This window comes from Hemicordylus capensis, chromosome 5 (assembly GCF_027244095.1).
Source record: "Hemicordylus capensis ecotype Gifberg chromosome 5, rHemCap1.1.pri, whole genome shotgun sequence".
NCBI classification, from domain to species: Eukaryota; Metazoa; Chordata; class Lepidosauria; order Squamata; family Cordylidae; genus Hemicordylus; species Hemicordylus capensis.
Genome location: NC_069661.1, coordinates 21,256,848 through 21,277,761, shown reverse-complemented (window position 1 = coordinate 21,277,761; position 20,914 = coordinate 21,256,848). Strand labels below are relative to the sequence as shown.

The 20,914-nt window shown below is 44.6% G+C and overlaps 1 protein-coding gene across 6 annotated transcripts in view; it reads right to left on the bottom strand.

The window, feature by feature from the left end:
• Window positions 1-20,914, bottom strand: part of PTPN13 (protein tyrosine phosphatase non-receptor type 13) — a 204,958-nt gene that overhangs the window by 89,291 nt on the left and 94,753 nt on the right. For 5 of the 6 annotated variants that reach the window (XM_053256446.1, XM_053256447.1, XM_053256443.1 and 2 more), the window contains 3 exons: window positions 20,303-20,875; window positions 10,477-10,572; window positions 7,985-8,081 (listed from right to left, as the gene is read on the bottom strand). In XM_053256446.1, the coding sequence (XP_053112421.1) occupies window positions 7,985-8,081; window positions 10,477-10,572; window positions 20,303-20,875 (766 nt within the window). The remainder of the gene's footprint in view (window positions 1-7,984; window positions 8,082-10,476; window positions 10,573-20,302; window positions 20,876-20,914) is intronic. The other variant, XM_053256449.1, reaches the window with a different exon arrangement.

Here is a 20,914-nt window from a genome sequence, read left to right as displayed (position 1 = left end):
CCAAAGAGCTGAAGTTAATCCACATAATTTATTTGTAAGTAATTAACACTAATTAACCAATCATTGGAGTGCCCTTCTTCTAGAAGTCTGACAAATCTGGAGCCTGACGATCTTCTATATGCAACACAAGGTATTTTTAATTTGGCTAGTTTGAGGAAATGAAATGAAAAAACTCTTAATGTTTTTTTTAAAAGGGGGGTATTTGTATTGTTTGCTTCTCAGTTTTAACACTTGTCACAAGCTTTCTCAAATAATGCAGATTTAAAATATAAAACATACTTTTTTTAGCATTGTTTTCACGAACTTGACAATTTACAAAAGGACTGGTGGATATAGATTACATATTCCATATGATTGTGACTTTCTCTCTTATTCCGTTAGTTCTACAGGCTGGAAAACTCTTTGGAAAGCAGGTTCTGCATGATTATTAAGCCAGTTGGGCCTAAGGGCAGGCTACCAGGAGCAGGGAGAAGAACAGGGATATTTTTACTCATTCATGCATTCAGTTTACTCATTCATTCATTCATCCTTCCTAAAATGGCTCAGGGCAGTTTACATTAAAATCAAACACATATAATAGAACATGCAAATTAAAAATAGACTAGTGGGCCCGGGCACAGAACATCTGTGCCTCTAGCTGGCCCGCCGCCACCGCCTTGCCTCCGCAGCCGGGCCCGCTGCCTGGTCCACCGTGGCCGGGCACACCGCCTTGCCTCCGCAGCTGCCCAGCCAGGCAATTCTCCTGGGTGCGCCAGGACCAATCAGGCGCCCCCGCAGCCCAGCCAATCAGCTGGGCTGCCAGGACGCATTTTTCCCTGGCACACCCAGGAGAATTATATATAGAGATAATATTAAAAGCCAGGCTAAAAAGATGGGTCAGGCTCTCCTGAAGGCCACCAAGGAGGATAATCCTCTCATATCCATGGGGAGCATGTTCCACCCGGGGTGGCAACTGAGAAGACCAGATCCTAGGTCGCCACCATATGAACTGGTGTTACCCAAAGACAGACCCTTCCTGATAATTTAATGAGCGATGGGAATCTTTTAGAGAAAAGCACTCTCCCAGGTAATCCGGACCTAAGCCATTCAGGGCTTTAAAAATAATAACTAGTACTTTGCCTGGAAACAGACTGGCAGCCCGAGATGCTTGGATTTAGCTGCAGGTTATTATCCCTCATCCAAACCATTATTTCCTGTAGGCAGGCATTTAAAGGCCTAATGCCATTTCCTGATATCAATGACAAGGAGAAATAGATGTGGGTGTCGTCAGCATATTGATAACACCCAGCACCAAATCCCCTGATGACCTCACCCAGCAGTTTCATGTAGATATTAAACAGTATTGGTGAAAGAATGGAGCCCTAAGTTACTCCATATTTTATTTATTTTTACATTTATATCCCATTCTTCCTCCAAGGAGCCCAGAACAGTGTACATTTTGAAGAGCAACTGCCACCAAGCACCACCATCTGAAATCTACCTGAGATATAGAAGTGTAACTACTGTAAAACAGTGACTCCCATCTCTAAATCCCTCAGGCGATCCAGAAGGAAACCATGGTCAATGGTATCGAAAGTGGCTGAGAGATCTAAAAGAACCAGCAGAGTCACAATCCCTCTGTCAATACCCTGGCAAAGGTAATCTATCAAGCCGACCAAGGCCTTCTCAACGCCATAGCCTGCCCGCCCTAAAGCCAGTTTGAAATGGGTCGAGATAATCAGTTTCCTTCAGCTGGTCAGCCACCACCCTCTCAATCATCTTACCCAACCATGGAAGATTGGAGACTGGCCTATAATTATCCATCACCACAGGATCCAGAGTGGGTTTCTTAAGAAGATGTCTAACCACCACCTCCTTCAAACAAGGTGGCATCCTGCCCTCCCTCAGTGATGTATTAAACTAGGCCAGCTCCAACAACCTCCCTGTAAGATGAAATCAGCCATGTTCAGCAAGGATCCAAAGAACAGGTAGAAGGCCGTACCGCTCCAAGCAACTTGCCCACATCCTCAGGAGTCACAAACTGAAACCGAACCAATCAAATCTCATGAGAGGGATTGCTGGACACTTCCCTAACTGGCTCTGCAGAGTCCAGATCAACCCGAATGCAAGAGATTTTATCAGCAAAGAATTCATTGAATGAATTCAAGTGAGACATTGTTTCCGGGAACAGTTTTGAAACAGAAGGGGCTTGAGTTAAAAGCCCTAACAATCCGGAACAGCTCTGCTGGATGAGAACTTGAAGACGCAATATGCATAGAATAAAAACCGCTTCCTTGCTGCACTTATTGCCACAGCATAGGCCTTCAAATTGACTCTATGCTGTGTATTATCGAATTCAAGATGAGTCTTCAATTTGTGCTCCAGTAATTTGAGCTCCTCTGCCGCTTCAGCTCCCATAGCTTTTCCATATACCATGGAACTATTTTTGAAGTGGGTCAGAGAGGACACTTAGGAGCGATCGTGTCTACTGCCCAGGTAAGATCCCTGTTCCAGGTACCTACTGGGGCATTGACAGAACCATCAGCAGAACCAACTCCAAAACCCTCCAAGGCCTACTGGATCCAACAACTTTCTTGGGTGGACCATACTAATAGCACTGTAGGGGCAGGACACGAGATCAACTTTAACCAGGAAGTGTTCCATCAATGACAACAGAATCTCTAATCTATCCCAAGTCCCCAACCTAAGCTACACACACTCAATATAAGTCCATTCACTCATAGAGATCCTGGTAAGGGGGATGTTATTCTTATAGATGGCAGTCCCCCTGCCCACTTCCCCATACCTGCTCAGCAAGAGAGTACCTGGCCTGGGGGAAGAAGTTGGGCCCACCCAGGACCACTAGCCTCCTGCAACCAGGTTATACAAGGCAGGTCAGCTCCTCCATCCACGATCAAATCATGGATGATTTTGATCTTATTTTGAATCGACCTGGCATTACAAAGGAGCATGGTTAGAGTCAGTGGGGAGTCGGAACCACTCCCCGAGGCCTGAGAGCTGACAGGGCAGCCGGAAGGGAAAACAGTAATTAAATTACTGGACTCCTTTCCCCTATAATGGCATGCTGGCCAGCCAACACCTAATCTTCTATTCCCCACCACTACTGAAACAGCTGCCCCAATCTCATTGAACACGCCCCCTGCTCCATCCTTAACAAGAGATCCCAGACACATCCCCATGAGCAGCCTGGTACAATCCACTAAAACAAAACAACACAACTAAAAACTAAAACTAAAACTGTAGGACCTTGAGAATCACTTCCCCTCAGACCTCTGCCACAGAACAAAAGCCTGGCATCAAAGACTGGTCCCCTTTGGTGGCTGGATTCGGCAACCACCTGCAGGTGGCCCATCTACCGGTGCCTGCAGCTACACCTCTGGCTTGCCTCAGTCCTTTTAAGCCAAACTCCCCAGACCCCACATCTCATGTGGACTAGGGAGCCCAGCTGGTGAAACTGGACCTCACAACGGCAGTTTCTCAGGGCAATCAGGACAGTGACTCAAGCTTTTAAAAAAATATATTTTACATTTTATATCCCGCTCTTCCTCCAAGGAGCCCAGAGCAGTGTACTACATACAGTACGTAGGTTTCTCTTCACAACAACCCTGTGAAGTAGGTTAGGCTGAGAGAGAAGTGACTGGCCCAGAGTCACCCAGCTAGTTTCATGGCTGAATGGGGATTTGAACTCGGGTCTCCCCGGTCCTAGTCCAGCACTCTAGCCACTACACCACGCTGGCAGAAGGAACTAGTGTAGTGGGGTGTAGTGTGGTATAGCGGTTAGAGTGCTGGACTAGGACTGGGGAGACCCCAGTTCGAATCCCCATTCTGCCATGGAACTCATTGGGTGACTCTGGGCCAGTCACTTAACTCTCAGTCTAACCTACCTCACAGGGTTGTTGTGAGGATAAAAATAACCATGTATACTGTTCTAGGCTCCTTGGAGGAAGAGTGGGATATAAGTGTAAAAATAAATAAATTGGGGAAAAATCCCAGCATCAGGTCTTCTTTGCTGGTCAAGGCTCAAGGGAGGATTCGGGCCAAACCTTAGCATCTCAGGGTTGCTGATTTTATCTCAGAGGGTTGTGAAGAGGAAAAATAAGCTCTCAGGTGCTTCAAGGCATTACAAAGGCAGAATAAGCAAGCAGAGGTAGTCATCTTGAACTTGAATGACAAAGAAATGATTAAATGAATAAGAATTGGAGCAAGGTTGCAGCCAAGATAACATTTTCTTGTGGGCGGATAAAGAAGGGCGAGACTCATAGGGTGCAGCATTCGGTGGGGGGGGGGGGGATTACAGCCCTGCAGTGTATTTTGCTGAAAGCTATTTTTGTTGGCATTGAAATTTCAGTAGCTAGAAACTTACCACATTGACAATTCTTACACACACACAGAGGTATATTTTCTTCTAACAAAGACAGACAGATGGTAGATAGGATCTATTTGCAATAGATCTGGAAGGCTTTCTGACTTCTAATCGTTCAACAATAGGGACACAATGTAATTTTTAGAAGCCTGTTTTCACCGTAACAGTGTTATACTACCCCAAAGAATGATATATTTCTTTTCAAAAATTATTTGTTATTGTTATAGATAAAGGAAAAGGATAATAAATTACTGGTAACAACAAAATAGCACTACTGAAAAGCTCCTCCACTCCCAAATTCCTGGGCTGAGCATGTGCCGAGAGACATCCTGTTCCTTAACCCTACATGCAGGTCTCTCCCTTGCCTTGCCTTCAAGCTGGCACTGGTTGTTAGACCTTCAGGATGCCTGAAAACTGCCTACCACCACATTAAAAAATGCATCTTCTCTAAGAAGGAATCACAATATCAAAAAACAATAAGGCCTGTCCTTACAGAGAGGGTCTCTGACAATTTTAAGGGAATGTCCACCACAGTCATAATTATTATGTTTTTTCATTGCCCTTCATAGTTGTCTATATTAGTTGCAGTGCTTTTTATTTCATTCAGGATCTGTTCAGACCCAATGCAAAATCATGATAAATCTTGGTTCAACATCACATCCCTGAGCCTTGGGAGCGAGCATTCCCCTCTCCCCTGTATGTGTGAGCCTCAGAAGAATTCTACTTCTGACTGAGGTTAAACACAAACTAAGATTGGTCTTGATGTCCAAACCTACCGATCTTGACTTATTCTAACCAAACTGCCTGAAGTAAACTGAGATCCAAACCCAAGATTTGAAGGGTCCAGACATCACAACCAACCTTAGTTTGTTTTTAACTTTAATCAGAAGTAACAGTCATCTGAGGTTCACAGGCAATGGCAAGTACATGCGCCCATGGCTTGGAGACATTCTGCAGTACCAAGATTATTTGTTGCTCTATATGATGTTTTAGTTTCGTTAGTCTCACTACTTGCACCAGCATCCCGACAAGCAGAGTTTGCTTACTTAAGTCAAAGTACTCAAGAGCATCCCTCTGGCTTTTGTGGAAGTTGATCCACACCCACACCTTCACATTTCTTGACAAACCTTTCTTTCTTCTGTTGTGATAGAATTTCAGACCAGTCTATGGTCTCATTCTTGGGAAATGAGTCATAAATACATCTGTCCCAGATCTTACTTCAAACTAATGAAACCCTGAACTATTCAAGTTTGAGCAAAGCAGATTTAGGTGGGATATCAGGAAACATTTCATAGCTGTTGAAATGGTTGGGCAACATAACACTTTCATCAGTGAATCTGCGGAATCTCCCATCCTAGAAGTTTTAAAGAAATACACAAGAGCCTACTAGGATTGGCTTAAACCAGAACTAGCTAAAGGCATTAGGGGTCAGGGGAGACAACAAGAAACTCAGCAAACTCACACTTTCTGTTTCCTATTATTCTCTGTTTGGCCAAATAGGATTTTCTATTTTCTCCCATCTTGCAGAGAGATGCATAAGCTGCCCCCTCACTGAGAGTGTGTGTAGGCAGAGATGTAAGAGTTCTACTGCTTGTGATTCCTGTCCACTTACCACATTCTAGCGCCTGAAGCCACACTTACATAATGTTTACAAATCATCAGACTGTTTGGTATAAAAAAGGAAAGTAATTTTTCCACACCATGCACAATTAACCTATGGAATTCTCTGCCACAAGATATAGTGACAGCCACCAGCCCAGGTGGCTTTCAAAGGCTACTTGTCTGATGGCTATAGGCCACCTCCAGCCTCAGAAGCAAGATGCCTCTAAATACCAGTTGCAGGGGAGCGACAGCAAGAGATATGGCATGCCCTCACCTCTTGCCCATGGGCTTCCCAGAGGCATCTGGTGGGCCACTGTGTGAAACAGGATGCTGCACTAGATAGGCCTGATCCAGCAGGGCTCCGCTTATGTTCTGAAGCTCAAATATTCACCCACTGAATATTCAACTATGGTAGTAACATGTGTTAGGGCCAAACTAGACAATACACTTATTGAGTGATTGGGCCTGTGCTTGATTTTCAAATATAAGTAGTAGTTGCACCAGGCTCTAATCTAGATCACTCTCCCACTGCAGCTGCTATTTACCCTAGGCCGGGGTTCTCAAACTTGGGTCCCCAGATGCTGCTGGACTACAACTCCCATCACCTCCAGCCATAATGGCCTTTAGCCTTTATGGCTAAACCCCTGCCCTAGGAGAAAACCTCCCACTGGTACCAATGAGAGCCTCGTCCCCAGGTCAAATTGCAGCTGCCGGCGGCCCAATTGGGTCCATGAGGGGGAAAGGTTAAAGTCTCTCTCATTCGTGGTCTCAATCAGAAACAGGACTCCACACAACCGCTACTTGAAATATCGAACAACCAGGCCCCCATCACACAATGAGAGCACCACCTAGTTAGCTTGCAACCATCAGAAATTCATTAACCACCGTACCATGAGTTAATCATAGAATTGGAGGAGGTCTTGTGGGCCATTGGAGTCCAACCCCAGGAAACCTGATCGAGGAAATCAGAGAAAGGAAGGAGAGGAGAGCTGGTCTTGTGGTAGCAAGCATGACTTGTCCCCTTAGCTAAGCAGAGTCCACCCTGGTTGAATATGAAGGGGAGACTAGAAGTGTGAGCACTGAAAGATATTCCCCTCAGGGGTTGGAGCCGCCGCTCTGGGAAGAGCAGAAGGTTCCAAGTTTCCTCCCTGGCATCTCCAGATAGGGCTGAGAGAGATTCCTGCCAGCAACCTTGGAGAATCCATTGCCAGTCTGGGTAAACAATACTGAGCAAGATGGTCTGACTCAGTATATGGCAGCTTCCTATGTTCCTAAATCCAGAACTTGAACATCCCCAACAGAAGACTTCCAGGGAGGGAGAACCTGCTACTTTGGGTCTTTAGTTTCCCGGGTCCTCCTCCCCTCCCGCTTTTGAAGATTTGGACATTAGCCAACAATAGCCAATCTCGCACCACCTTGTCTGTTCTCTAGGATGCTCAAAGAAGATAGGCGGAGGTTCTGTGAGTACATCTACAAGTTCTATTAGTACTGTAGGATTCAAACCATTGGGCCTGATGACTTGAACTCATTTTAGGTAGGTAGTATTTTCTGACCAGCTCCTTATCAATCCTGAACTGCAGCCATAACCTCTCACTATCCACACTGTTTTAATGAGGTTGCACATAGTGCACATAGACAGAGACAGAACAGGAATTGAGTCAGTTTCACCTTATCTTTGTCACCCATGTAATATTTCACCATTCTTACCGAGAAGTCATTTCCTTCCTCTGAAGATGCCTGTAAAAGCCCTTTTTGTTGCTCTTAACACCCCTTGTCAGCCTCAGCTTATCTGAGGTTTAGCTTTCCTGACACTGTCTTTACATGATTGTACACATCCATAACTAGCTGTTTGGGCACCCTAAGTATCATGATCTGGAGCCTACTTTTGTGATAATGTGCAAGTGGTGAGACCCATCTTAGTTTTGTCTATTTGCACATACTATACCGGCGGGGTGGTGGTACCATGGAAGAAAAGAAGCTAGATCTCTATAACTGAGCCGTAGGACTTTAAAGTTTTACCTTGACCTTTGTCCCTGGATTCGACCGGATGAAGCATCATCATCTGTTCCTAGGGAAGGACCACTGGAGTCGTCTCTCAGTGCTTCAATTCTCCTCACTGGTATAGGATGAAGAAACAAGATAAAATTGTGACTCAAGATCACATAAAGGAAATATTACTGCGCATCAAAATATTTCACTGGATTCAGACTACCACCTTAAAGAGATCAGAATCCTATCGACAATGATATTTATTTATCTATTTATCATATGTATATACCTCCTGATATGTGTATCCATATGCAGTGCACATAATTTAAAATACAAGTGTAAAAACATAATATGAGTGCACACAAGCTTCCTTCTTCTTGGTATGCAGAGTATATCTAGCACCAGCAGAGGACCAGTTTGGACAATCTATCCCTACACATGATTAGGGAGAAGCAGTCCTGCACATTGAGAGAGGAAGGATGTAGGCACTCAACTCTGTATGCACTAGCCATGTGTGATGGGCTGGGCAGAAAGAGTATCATCCATACCAGCCAATTCCCTATTATTGTTACTTTGGGAGTTTTCTCCTTCCCCAAGGAAACTTGGGAGCAATCACTCTGTACAAAAGAGCAAAGCATCTTAACAAGAATTTTCAACATCTCTACCAAACTTCGATTCCCATGAATGCTTTGGAAAACTTATGACAGCTCACCTGGCATAAAACTAGTATACATTTGTCACATGGTTACTACACTCTAAGATACCTACGATTTCCCTTCTGATGAAAGCCACTAACTCTTTGCTAAAAACAACAAATGGGAACAGACAATATAGTTTGAGCAAGGTTTCATCATGAAAGAGCCACATTTGTTCATTATATATCCAGGAATTTATTTTGTCCCACTACCATCTCCAGTCAAAACAGATACTGCAGGCTTTTTTTTTTAGTGATTAAAAAACCAGTAAAAGCCTTTTACTAACAGACTGTGCGACAAAGAGCTGTGTGCCTGTGTTAGAGAGACTTGGCAGATGACCCAGTTTTCAAATTCATTTACCCAGACTCTACTTTTCCCCAACTATATTGCTCATTACCCTTCGCAATGGTTAATTCATAAACTCTTCTTCAATCTCACTTTTCTAACATACTGTAGCCTAACATGTGATTACTAGGAGACGGCAGAAGAGAGAGAGGGAACAGGTCAACTAGGTAACCAGGAGAACTATTTCCTAAGCCTCTCTTGCACAGTGGTCTTTGATCTTTGCAGACTTGGAACTCACCTTTTACCTCAACCTTGAACAATGTTTAATCTTTTCTTCTCCTGTTTATTTCCTCCTGGAGCCTAGCTAAGAAGCCTAGCTGCTGCTGCTAGGAGTAGGAGTAGGAATCTCAACTCCAGATAGGCAAGGCCCCAGTGGCAGCCATGCCTCCTAGTATCTACCAGCGGGGCGACCTAGTTTTAAGGAACAGTTGGCTGACAAGTCACAGTTTTAACTGCTCTGGGAAAAGGGTATTACCTCAGGGAGGAGCCTAAACCCTATAAAAGAGTTTAGTCCTACTCAAAGAAGGTGATAGCAGGGAAATTGCGAACAGATGCCAACAGGGGCTTTCTGAGCAGCCATATAAGCCCGATTCACACGATATGTTCAATACTTGTTCAATGTTTTACTTTCTGTCCTTATTTTGTAAACTACCCAGAGATGTAAGTTTTGGGCGGCATAAAAATATGTTAAACACACACACACACACACACACACACACACACACACACACACACACACACACACACACACACTGTGCACAGGTATAGTCACACATTATGTTGAACACAAATACAACAGCACACTTCCTATCTATACCATGCATTTGAGGGGCCTGTACTCAGGCTCACGTTTAAAATCAACACAGGTTCAGTCTTTCACACAAAACCATTTACAAGTGTACAGATATCTGTACACTTGCACATGGTTTTGTGCAAAAGACTGTACCTAACTAAACCAGACTAAAACAACCAGACATCTGGACACTCATAATCATAATGTCTGAATAAGACTAATTAGTGTGTTATTGCTTGACTGCTGTTGTCACTCAAGTTATTTTTGTAAATGTATATCTGGTTTACTTTCCTAGGAAGCATAATAAAGCAGCATATTATAAAAGTGTGAAACACCCAAAGAATGATTTGTTATGGGGTAGCCAACAAATAAAGTTATTATGTACTAATTATAATAATTATTAGAGTAGCTGACATGGTCAGTTTGGGCCGATTTTGAACCCAGCATAACTGTAGGCCATGTTCCACACCCTGACACTCTGCACCAGTTATTGCTGCTGTTATTTTTTGCATCTATGTATTTCATAATAAGCAGCAGCAAAGAAAAAAACTTTAGAAGTGAGAAAACGATGTCAGTAACATTGGGTCAATTTGCTTTTGGTAAGGTTGCAACCCACCAGCTAAAGGTCAGTATTCGAGGGAATCAAACTGCACAACTTGTTTGTTATTTTAATTTCAAACAGTTCTTACCTTGTCTAAAATCTGCCTCAGAGGAAATGAATGATGGGCTTTCACTGTCTGTGCTGTATATGTCACTGTGGTAAGATTTATATCTCCGTACATGTTCTGAAAGAGTTTTAAGCAAACAGAAGAATGTAAACACTCAGTGGTGATTTAATACCATGACACGCCATGTTACCTCAATCATAATACATTTCTAAGGTGTGGAAAAAATTACTGGCCGCTGCTTCTGGAATTCATTGCCACAGGATGTTATGCTGGCTACTAGCATAAATGGCTTTTCAAAACAATTCAAAATTAATCTTGGTCTCCTAATTGCCATTTTGCCTGGGCAGAGTTTAAGGATTGGGACTCTGCTGATTTGATGATCAACCTTCTTCCTTTTTGATGTTTTTCTCCTTTTCTTTTCTTTTTTGAGGGCCAATGACATAATTTTACCTAAGTATGAACTACAGCAACTGAGAGCAAGTCATGGGATTGAGTTTCCTCTTCCAAGCTCAGCTCAAATCTGCTCAATTATCTTTATGTCTGATGACTGCTAACCATGGATAAGGACACTTTTTAACCCTGGTTTCTAAAAAATCAGCTTTAAAACCTGGTGTATGAACTGAAATTTAGGATTGCCCTTAACCATGGTTAGCAATGGTCAGACAACTTGGAGAACCATAACTAAGCATGAGTTGGGTGAGATAGAAGAGACAGAGTATGAATCTACTGTCTGTTTGCAAATATTCCAACCTTTTAATATCTCTCTATATAATACATTAAGGTCGTACATGGCAAGCCCTGTCCCCGCTGCAGCCGCGACCTATGAAAATATAGGGGCAAGGCTTTCACGTACAACCAGACAGGTCCATGGAAGGCGCTTTCGCTGCCATCTCCGCCACCAGCACCTCATCTTTGCCCATCCTCTCCGCCACCATAGGGTGGCTTAAAGCAAGTGGGGGATGTGGGACAGGGGACCGAGCGGGGGCAGGGAGCAATGACTGAGTGGTGAGCAGGGAAGAGCGAGCAAAGGCCGAGCGGCAAGAGAAAGGCCAAGTGAACCGGGGGGGGGGGGGAGGAAAGGCCGAGTGAGGGGGCCTTCCAACACCCCGCCAAGTCTATGGGGTGGGAAGGCCAAGTGCACCAGCGCACAGATGCTATGTGCAGCCTGTTATATTACATTGCATTATATTATATATTAAAATGTTATAATTCATGTACTGCCTATGGCTCAGAAAGCAATATGCTATTTCTGTTCACTGGCTCGGTGTTTTCTCATTTCAGAAAAAATGTGACCAGAAGAACATGTCATGTAAATAGATGCTTCAAATAAAACTTGCTTGCACCAATACAGGATATCATCGTCTTTAAAACAAACAAACAAAAAACACCCTTTCATTTCTGATAGTTTTCAAAGTAATAAAAATACTTCCCTTTAATGAGAAGTTGGGACAAGAAAGAGATATTTGTTTCAATAATTGTTTATCCTGCTCTTCTACATGAAAACAGTATAATCCTGAGAAAGAAGACATGAATTGGGTGCCACCGAGTAGGCTTGTTCACACGACCGCCGGTGGGATAGGAGAAGTGGCCTAGGACAGCTAGGCAGGCTCCCAATTTTCAGTCATGTGCTTGCAAACATGAAGGTAGGAGGCAGGGAGAATGATCCAGGGGCGTAGCTACAATTGAGAGAAGGGGTTCAAAGAACCTGGGGCCCCCAGCTCCTGAGCGCCCCCCAGCTCTACCACCCCTCTCTTGTTTCTTCATTATCTCCCTCACTCCAAGGGGCCGCCAGAGAGAGGGGTGAACACAGGCCCCTTCTTCTCCCCTTGCTACACTCCTGGAAAGATCGGTGTGAGAGGTGGCAGCCGGGTAGGACAAGTGCAGATTCTGTCCTCAGCTTTTCACCAAGGTAGGATGAAAAGACATCCTACCCACTGCCTCCTCACACACTGAACATTCTCCCTGCCTCCTACCTTAATGCTTGCAAGCACATGACTGAGAATCAGGAGCATGCCCAGCTCTCCGACCCAGAAGGCTGGGCGCTTCTCCTACTCTGCTGACAGTTGTCCGAACAAGCCAGGCCAGATCAGATCAGGAGTGGATTGCAATGAGACTATGAGCTGAATAAGAGTCAATGTATCCTGAAGGCAGCATATGAGATTGAGCTTCTTCTGTCATAGTAATAAGCTTGTTGTATGCAACCGAGAAACCACAACGCCGACCATGATAGTCCATATGACAGGGCACACACTGAAACCTTACTGCTATGCTGCTTCTTCAGCGCTCAAACATTCAGAAGGTCTCAACCTTTTCATCATGAATGAATATATCCACCCTGAACTAGAATTTCTTAGGATCAAGTTAAACATGGTAAATTGTCACTATCTCTCTGCAGTCAACATACAGGCAAGAGGCTAGCCGGGACTGAGCCAGACCAAGAAATGCTGCTTGGAGATCAATGCCTGTGCTGATCTGTATTGAATTTATGCTTGGTCTGTCCAGCTGTCAATATCAGGAAAGCACAAGCTCCCAGGAAAGCAGAAACCCAGTTGAAAATTAACACAGTGTGCCATTTACCAATTGCAAGGCATAGGTGTCCACCATACGCAATCCGCAGCTCAGTGAATCCCATAGCAGAGAGAGAAATTAAAGACCAGCCTTTTTGCCAGGAATTTGGTTATCCCAAATCCAAGACTCAAATTACAGATACAGGGGTCTTCAGACACAGTGTTACATAAATGACCAGCATCAAAGCAGAGGAGGAAGTGAAGAAAATTAAACAAGTACTCCAATAAAATGCTTCCTTTAAATATGTGAATAACCAGGTAAGATTTTGCTGGTAAAAAAAATAGTCCATGTATAATTGAATATTATTTAACAATAGTTATATTAACAGACAGGGTTTCCCCCCTTTTGATAAGGTAAGGACATTTTCACTCTAAATCCTCACTATACATTAAAATCAGGAACAAGCAGCTTTAATTTTGGAAGGTAAGTGAAAGGTTTTTCTTTCCTGAATATTCTTTTAAAAACATTGTAGCTAAAGTAGGGGTTCCAAAACTTGGGTCCCCAGATGTTGCTGGAGAACAACTCCCATCATTCTCAGCTACAGTGGCTTGGGGATGATGGGAGCTGTAGTCCAACAACATCTGGAGACCCAACTTTGAGAACCCCCAAGTTAATGTGTTATCTTGCAATGCCCAATTTATAGCAAGAGTCTGATAACATTAACACAGAAAGAACTACTTATTTGTGAATATGCAAACAATACAGACCTAATCCACTGTTCTCCTAAATAAGCAAGAGCAGCCTTGAGCAGCTCCCATCCATTCCAACGGGGCTCATGCAAGAGAACTTCCTGGTGGATTCTACTTCTCAGTAATGAATACTGTACATCAATACTGCTTTGCATGTTCTGTGCTCAAAGTCCTTGCATTGTCAAGTACTATACTGTGTAATCCTCACAACTTGTCCATTTGTGTCATTGTCTGGGCCCTGAGTGTCCTGCCTCAGCAAGGGAGGGAAGGGGGTCAACCACCATCCTTGATCTCCTCCTCTGGGTCTATTTTATTCATCTCGAGTCCTCCCCAGGAGCATCAGCTCTCTTTTCTTCTCCTCAGTACTGCCCTTTTTTGCTCTCCACAGCACCAGCAATCTCACCATGGGAATTGTCTTCTTGTAAGAGTTCGAACGGATCCTGCAAGATTCCCCTGTGCTCTCTAGCTCTGCCCTGCTCGACCCCGCTGCTCCCATCCTTTGAGTCCAGCTGGTCCTCATCTGTCCTTCCTCCCATCTTTGCCTCCCATCCACCTCAGTGGCACCAGTTAAGATCTGACCACCTGCACTTCCCATGGAGCCTGGCTTGTTTCATCAGGGTCCCAGTCCCTAACACTTTGATATAAGATGCTGGGTGTATGTGTCTCAAACCAGAGCCTCCATCCGCCAGGCTACAGCACTTCATTCCCTTTGCCACCAGACCAAGCTCTCAAGCAGAAAAAATTATTGGTCTCCTTTGCTGCACTACAGCGCCACCCAGATGATGACAAGAGACGGTACTGCTGTTCATCAGCACAGCCAGACCAACTGAGCTGGGCAATCAATAAGGGTCTGACGGGCATTATACAATGTTTGCTTCAGCCCTCAGTCTGATCATAATGAGTGGCCACATTCACCTCCCCTCCCCTCCTTGCTTGCCTATTCTGGAACCTGAACACCGGTCTGCCTTAAACAACATCAGCTGCCCTCTTTGGATCTTGGTCTGCATGCACTGGAACCAGATGACCAGCCAGATCTGGAGGCTACAGCTGGTCACTTAACTTGGCCAGCCCGGCAGCTGGTCTGCATTATTTACCCCTTACTGCAGACTGGAGTTGAAGGTGCAAGAGACTGGCTTACCTCAAGCCACCTGACAAGTTCGTGGCAGAGGAAAGATTTGAACACAGAACATTCTGAGTCACAGCTTAGTCTCATTGCTTTAAAAATGATTTTTAGATACTTAGAAGCAGGAAACATATCTGAGTGCTCAGAAAGATTTCTACTTTTTCAAAAACAACAACCCAGATCAGTTCCTTTTATCCTCACGATGATAAAAAATATTAAAGATCACTTAAGGCTATCCAAAAATATCATGCTAGTTTGCATTGGCGACCAGTCAAGTCAAGAACATGTGGGAAATCCGAGATCTGGAGCTATGAGAGGTTTTCCCCTGGAAATCAATTTGCACGTATTCTGTCAAGCCCATTTTCTCTCAAACACTGGAAACATCCGCGATCTGCACTGCTAGCTCCTTCAGTCAACAAAATATGGTGTTCCAAGCACTGCTGTAACCAAAACCAAAACATGACACCAACCACATTAAAATCCAGTCTGACTGCCACCGGATTTAAAACTGTATTTAAAGCACGAAGATTGCGTCTTGGTAACAAAAGTTCTTTGTGTATGATGTCATATTTGCTTTTGCAAGAAAACAGCACATAAATGTCAAGGCTTCCCCTCCAAAATGACAAAAAAATGGCAGCAACGTAAGCAATTAATGGCAGCTTAAAATATTGCAGAGAAAATTGTGGTTGCTCCAATTCACGTAGAAGTAATGGCGACAACTCAAGCTGTAATCGTTGCAACTTATTCCTGCTGGGTAGAAGTAATAGTTAAAATACTACAAGCTTAATCATGTACCCCTCTTATGTGGGGAGAAAGCAAATTATAGGTGGTGATCAGGGATCGTGAAACGTTACATGAAAGGGCAGGGAGTGGCAAAAATGCTGGAGGATCATCTGACTTGAGACACGTTGCATGGTCAAATCCTGGCTCTAAATCCCAAGTTTTGTAGCATCTCTCAGGATATGGACTTCACACTCATGGTGAAGAGAAAGTAGTGAAAGCACAGCACTGACTCTGTTCTTTAAACCCCAAGCTCTGCTTGCACACATGATGGCAGAGACTGACTGAAGGATAATCAGTTGCTGGTACCAAGCAACCATCACCAAGCTTGATGAGGGTAACAAAACAAATCTATTTGCTTTAGAACAAAGGTGGTGAACCACCAGTCCATGGAATGTAATTTTCATTCAATTACTGAGGTTATCAGATGGCCTTATTCAGAGATCTGGAAAGGCCACCCATAGTGAGGATACATAAACAAAACCATGCCAATTTAGAGCTAAATTAAAACAAATGGTTGAGGTGGTAAATAAGTGAAAAAGCTTATAACTCAGTAAGCCAGGAGTTCTCAACCTCAGCTCCTCAGATGTTGTTGGACAACAACTCTGGGATGATGGGATTTGTAGAGGTAGGGTTTTGCATTTTTGCTCCCCCTCCCACAGCATTTCAGCTGAGATCTAAACTGGGGACTCCCACAACTCCTTTTTAGGAAAATACAAAGATATTTGAAGATGCAGCCACAGATCTTCCATGTCATGTGTAATATGGCCCTAAGTACTGATATTTAGATCAGGATATTCTCACTTTGTTTTACCGAAGAGGAAAAAGGAAAAACACAACGTTCAAGGATTTGGGGGAGATAAAATTGTCTATCATATTAGTATACCTGCCAGTTGACTTTAAACTTTTTCTTCCTCTCTGCAATGCGTTTTCATTGAAACAGGAAAACCACATGATAGTGATTCACTGCAGTTAGTTTTAAGGCAAAAGACAAATTAAATACCTCTCAAAAGGTATTACCATGGAAATGGATTTATGCAGTTCATCATGGACATCGCAAGGTAAATTGATAACAAAGGGCCACTGGTCTATAACATCCCCAACGTGCTCACAGTAAACTTGTCATTCAGCAGCTCATCCTAGGAGTCAGCTAAGCCTGCTTTCTCTTTGCCAGAATTTAGCAGCTGAATAGCTCCCGGAAGCATTTCAGGGTGAAATGCATGACCATGTGCTTTTGGTATTCCAAAACGTGAATGAATGGGAATGATGGAACTCTTGCTCATCAGTGGGATGGGCCAAGCCTTTGGTTTTGCCTTTGTGAAGTACAGTAATGCACACAACAATCACAGTTTGAAGGGAAAGGTTATCTGTTGGCCTCGCCTTAAGTACAGGGAGTGGTTGTCATTTTGGTTTCACAAATTGTATGTGTACAAGGGGATAGGGATGATACATTTGACTTGTGGGAACGGACCTATTTTTAAACCTAGCTGCAGTAGAGCAAGACTCACATTTAGCCTTTATGTAGATACAATACTATTCCCACTCTTGCAATATTTGGTTGTTAGACTCTGACAGAGAGACTCCAATGATCAAAGCAAGCATCAAACTAGGGCCCTGGAGACAATGGAGCAAGGGGGGGGGAACAACCATCCCTCGACTGCCAGGGTCCTGAGGGACCAAGGCACCCATTTGCCCAGGGAACCCCCTTGCCCCCTTTCGCACCCAGACGGGGAATGAAGCGCTCACCGGTCGGGAGCACAAAAAGTGCCACTCCCCTCCCCACATTGAAACACTGGCTAGGCTGGGGAAAACGCTGGCCAGGGAGGATGGGAGAGGGTCCCTAACCCTCACCCTCTTCTGGGAAGTAGCCACACCCCCTGTGCCTGAGGTCTGATGCAGAGCCCCTGTGGCCAATACCAGGGGTGGGGTATTGTATCCATCTGACATCGGATGCAGGGGGCATGGTCAATACCAGAGACAAGGCCAGTCAGCCCCTGCAGTTTCCCCAGTCAGTGGTTCATTAAATTGTTGATTGGGAGCTCCTTTCCCTGCTTCCACATGGAGGGGGCGTGGCTTGGGGCATGCGAGCAATTAAAAGTCAAAAGTGGTGGGGGAGCCGCCAGAAGAACTTCATCCTCTGGCAACAGGCAAGCTTCCTTTGTCCCTGCACTAAACTACACTAACACAAAAGTGTCGCCTCCACTGACCACAACTCATCACCACATCTCTCAATAACATTAAAGCAGACCCATTACGTCATCCCTGCTTCACTTCATTTGCTGTCTCTTGAGATGTCACTGAAATGATCAACACTCAACAACATTCATATATTTCATCTGAACATTGCTAGGAGATACAGGTTGGCAGTGGTGACAAAATCATGGTAATCTGTAGTCTGGCTCAGAGATCTATTTCTGGCACAATTCTCGCCTTTATTTTATTTATTTGTTGCATTAATATCCTGTCTTTCTTCCATGACGGAACTCAAGAAGCCATACGCAAGGTTCCCAGGCATACATATCACATGCCTTGACCCACTTGGCTTCAACAAGGCTGCTGTATCATGTGTCTTCAGACCATGTCCTGGGATTGAGGCATGAAAACCAGGGAAAGTGGCAACTGTGAGATGACCACCCTTATAATTATACCCAATCCAAGCATGCCTCCTAAACTGCTCTAAACGAAAAGGTCTCCACCCATGTTACTGGACAACTCACATCATCCCCAGCCACAATGGCCAAAGGCCAACATCATCAGGGGACCCAAGGATGGGAACCCCTGCTTTAAGCCAACCGAGTTTTATATCTTCCTTTCTGAGCTTTAATATAACATTTATGGGTTGCGAGTTACATGGGGGCCATGCAGGGAAGTGGTTACTTCTTGCACCCCCAGCCAACCGGAAACACTTTTACGCTCTTAGATCCTATACACACAGTATTCCCACTGAATCTCTCTGAGCTAACCCTTTTTGGCACCCTCACCTAGCGGTAATGACTTTTGAACATTTCTGACTGGGGAAGATTCATTCAAATATAGATATTGAGTTATTGCCTCTACAAAGAGGTTGGGTGTCAAGTTTCAAATCAATATACGATGGCATATGCATGAGGTTCTTTTTCTCCTCAGATAATAACTAGACTGACAAGAGCCCTACCACTTTCAGAAAGGTGTGTGTGTCGGGCCTTCCTGCTGGCCGCGGGCAGGCTTGAGTACTCACTCAGTCGGGGGCCCCAGAAGATGGAGGCAATACAGCCTCTGGATTCAGGCAACGTCAGCTGGGACCCTACACAGTTGCCAGGGACAGCCAGGACACCCAGGAACCCACAGACCATGGGTGGGCCAGCATGGCCCAACAGGTTGCCTCCTGGTGGCAAAGAGGAGAAGGCAGGGCCTCAACAGCTGGCAAGAAAGGCAACAGCTGAAGGAGGGAGGATGCAGGCAGCTACACTGGAGAGGGTGGTTGGGACTGCCCTGATTGCAGGACTTTATTTAAGGCTTGGATGGCCAGCGATGAGGCAGTCTGGTGAGATGGGAGTGATTTGGACCTAGTGTCTCCTGGTGAGGAGCAGTCTTACCCCTCTCCCTGAAAGCTGGTAGAGGAATAGGGTGAGGATTAACCCCCTCACCAGCAGGTCTGAGGCCACTTCCATAGCCTATGAACAGGATCAGAGGAAGGGAGGCGGTTGGATACTGGGATCCCAAGCCAGTGTGTGGCAGTGTGATGCAGATATTATTGAAGAGCCTTATCTGGTTGAAGTTATACAAATGCTTTTTTGCCTTTTAATTATTAATGGCTTCTTCACTTGGCCAGTTTGATTCAGTAGCTGCTTAAGGCATTGGAAATGAAAGCAAACCAAATCAGGAGAACAAGTGAGATATGAAAGTTTAATTTTTTAAAGAAGTTGTTTATGGAGCCAAAATTCATAGAACACGACAGGTTTGGGTTAGATGACTTATTGTTATTCTCTTCTCAGGTACTTAGGATAGTGGCTAAAACTTTGGACTCCGTTACGTCATGCAGTAGGTTACTGTGTAACCTTGAAGCAGATTCAGGCCCTTTGAGGAACTGTGTCACCCACTGGAAGTTGTTTAGAAGGAATTAACCGTCTTCCTTTCCCTCCTCCTTACTTTCACTTGACATCAGATCTCTCTTGCTTTTATTTTGCCTATTGCAGGGGGAGCCAACCTGAGGCTCCCCAGTTGTTGGATTATAACTCATGATAAGTTGTTGCTAGCCTGGGGATGATGGGGAGTTGTAGTGCAGCAGCTGGATTGCCTCAGGTTGACCACCCTTGGCCTAGTCCAGGGGTTGGCAGACTTGGCCCTCCAGCTATTGCTGAACTACAACTCCCATCACCCCCACCACAATTGATTGTGGCAGGGTATGATGGGAGTTGTAGTAGTTCAACAACAGCTGGAAGGCCAAGTTTGCCCAACCTTGGAGTACTCCCTCAGCTTCTTTCCTTTTTCTTTTCCAGACTTCCTAGCAAGTCCCTTCTCTCATAACCCAACTCTCTCCAGCAGCTCCTTTCAGCTGCTGAATCCTCTCACAACAACCTAGGAAACCTACAGCCACACTCCCTTAGCAACAGCATCTTCCTTGCAATCAAATTAACCCTTTGTTTACTGTACGTACTCTATGACTCTCCACACAAACCAAACAGAATGTGCAAGAAAATTCACTGACCTTCTACATTCATGGCTTCCCTCAACAACTGCAGCTTCTTCTGTCTCTCTTTGATCCTGTCAAGGGCACTTGATAAGGCTGCAGATGTCGAGGTCTCTGGCACATGGCGCACCTGATCTAGTTTCTGAGGGCCAAATATATCAAGAGCTATGCTCCCGTCGGAATATCTTCCCTCCTTGTTTCTGGCAGCTGTCGAAGTCCGTACCGAAACGGTCCCCGCGTGATGTTTCTGCCTGCGAGATTCCCCACCATGGTCTCTCTCAGGCAATTTGTCAGATGAGCTTAGCAAATCTGAAGAGGAAGCCCAAACTTTTCGTTTGGGGCCGGAGTTGGCTCCAGGAGGACCTTTCCTTTCCAAGTCAACAGCTCTACATCGGTAAGGGCAGCAAGTATCTGTGGCATCTTCATGGCCAGGGTTGTATTCAGAGGAAATACCATGGCAAAATTCTTCTTCACCTTGTGAGTCTCTGATAGACAAGAACCCCATAGACTTGCTAAGCCCTTTGTTAAGCATGGCCTGTTGAGAGACTTCAGCCTTCTGAACTTCTGCAGCATCAGTCATTAAACTTCTTCCTGGAATTAGAAGAATCCATCTTGGATATGTGTCATTTT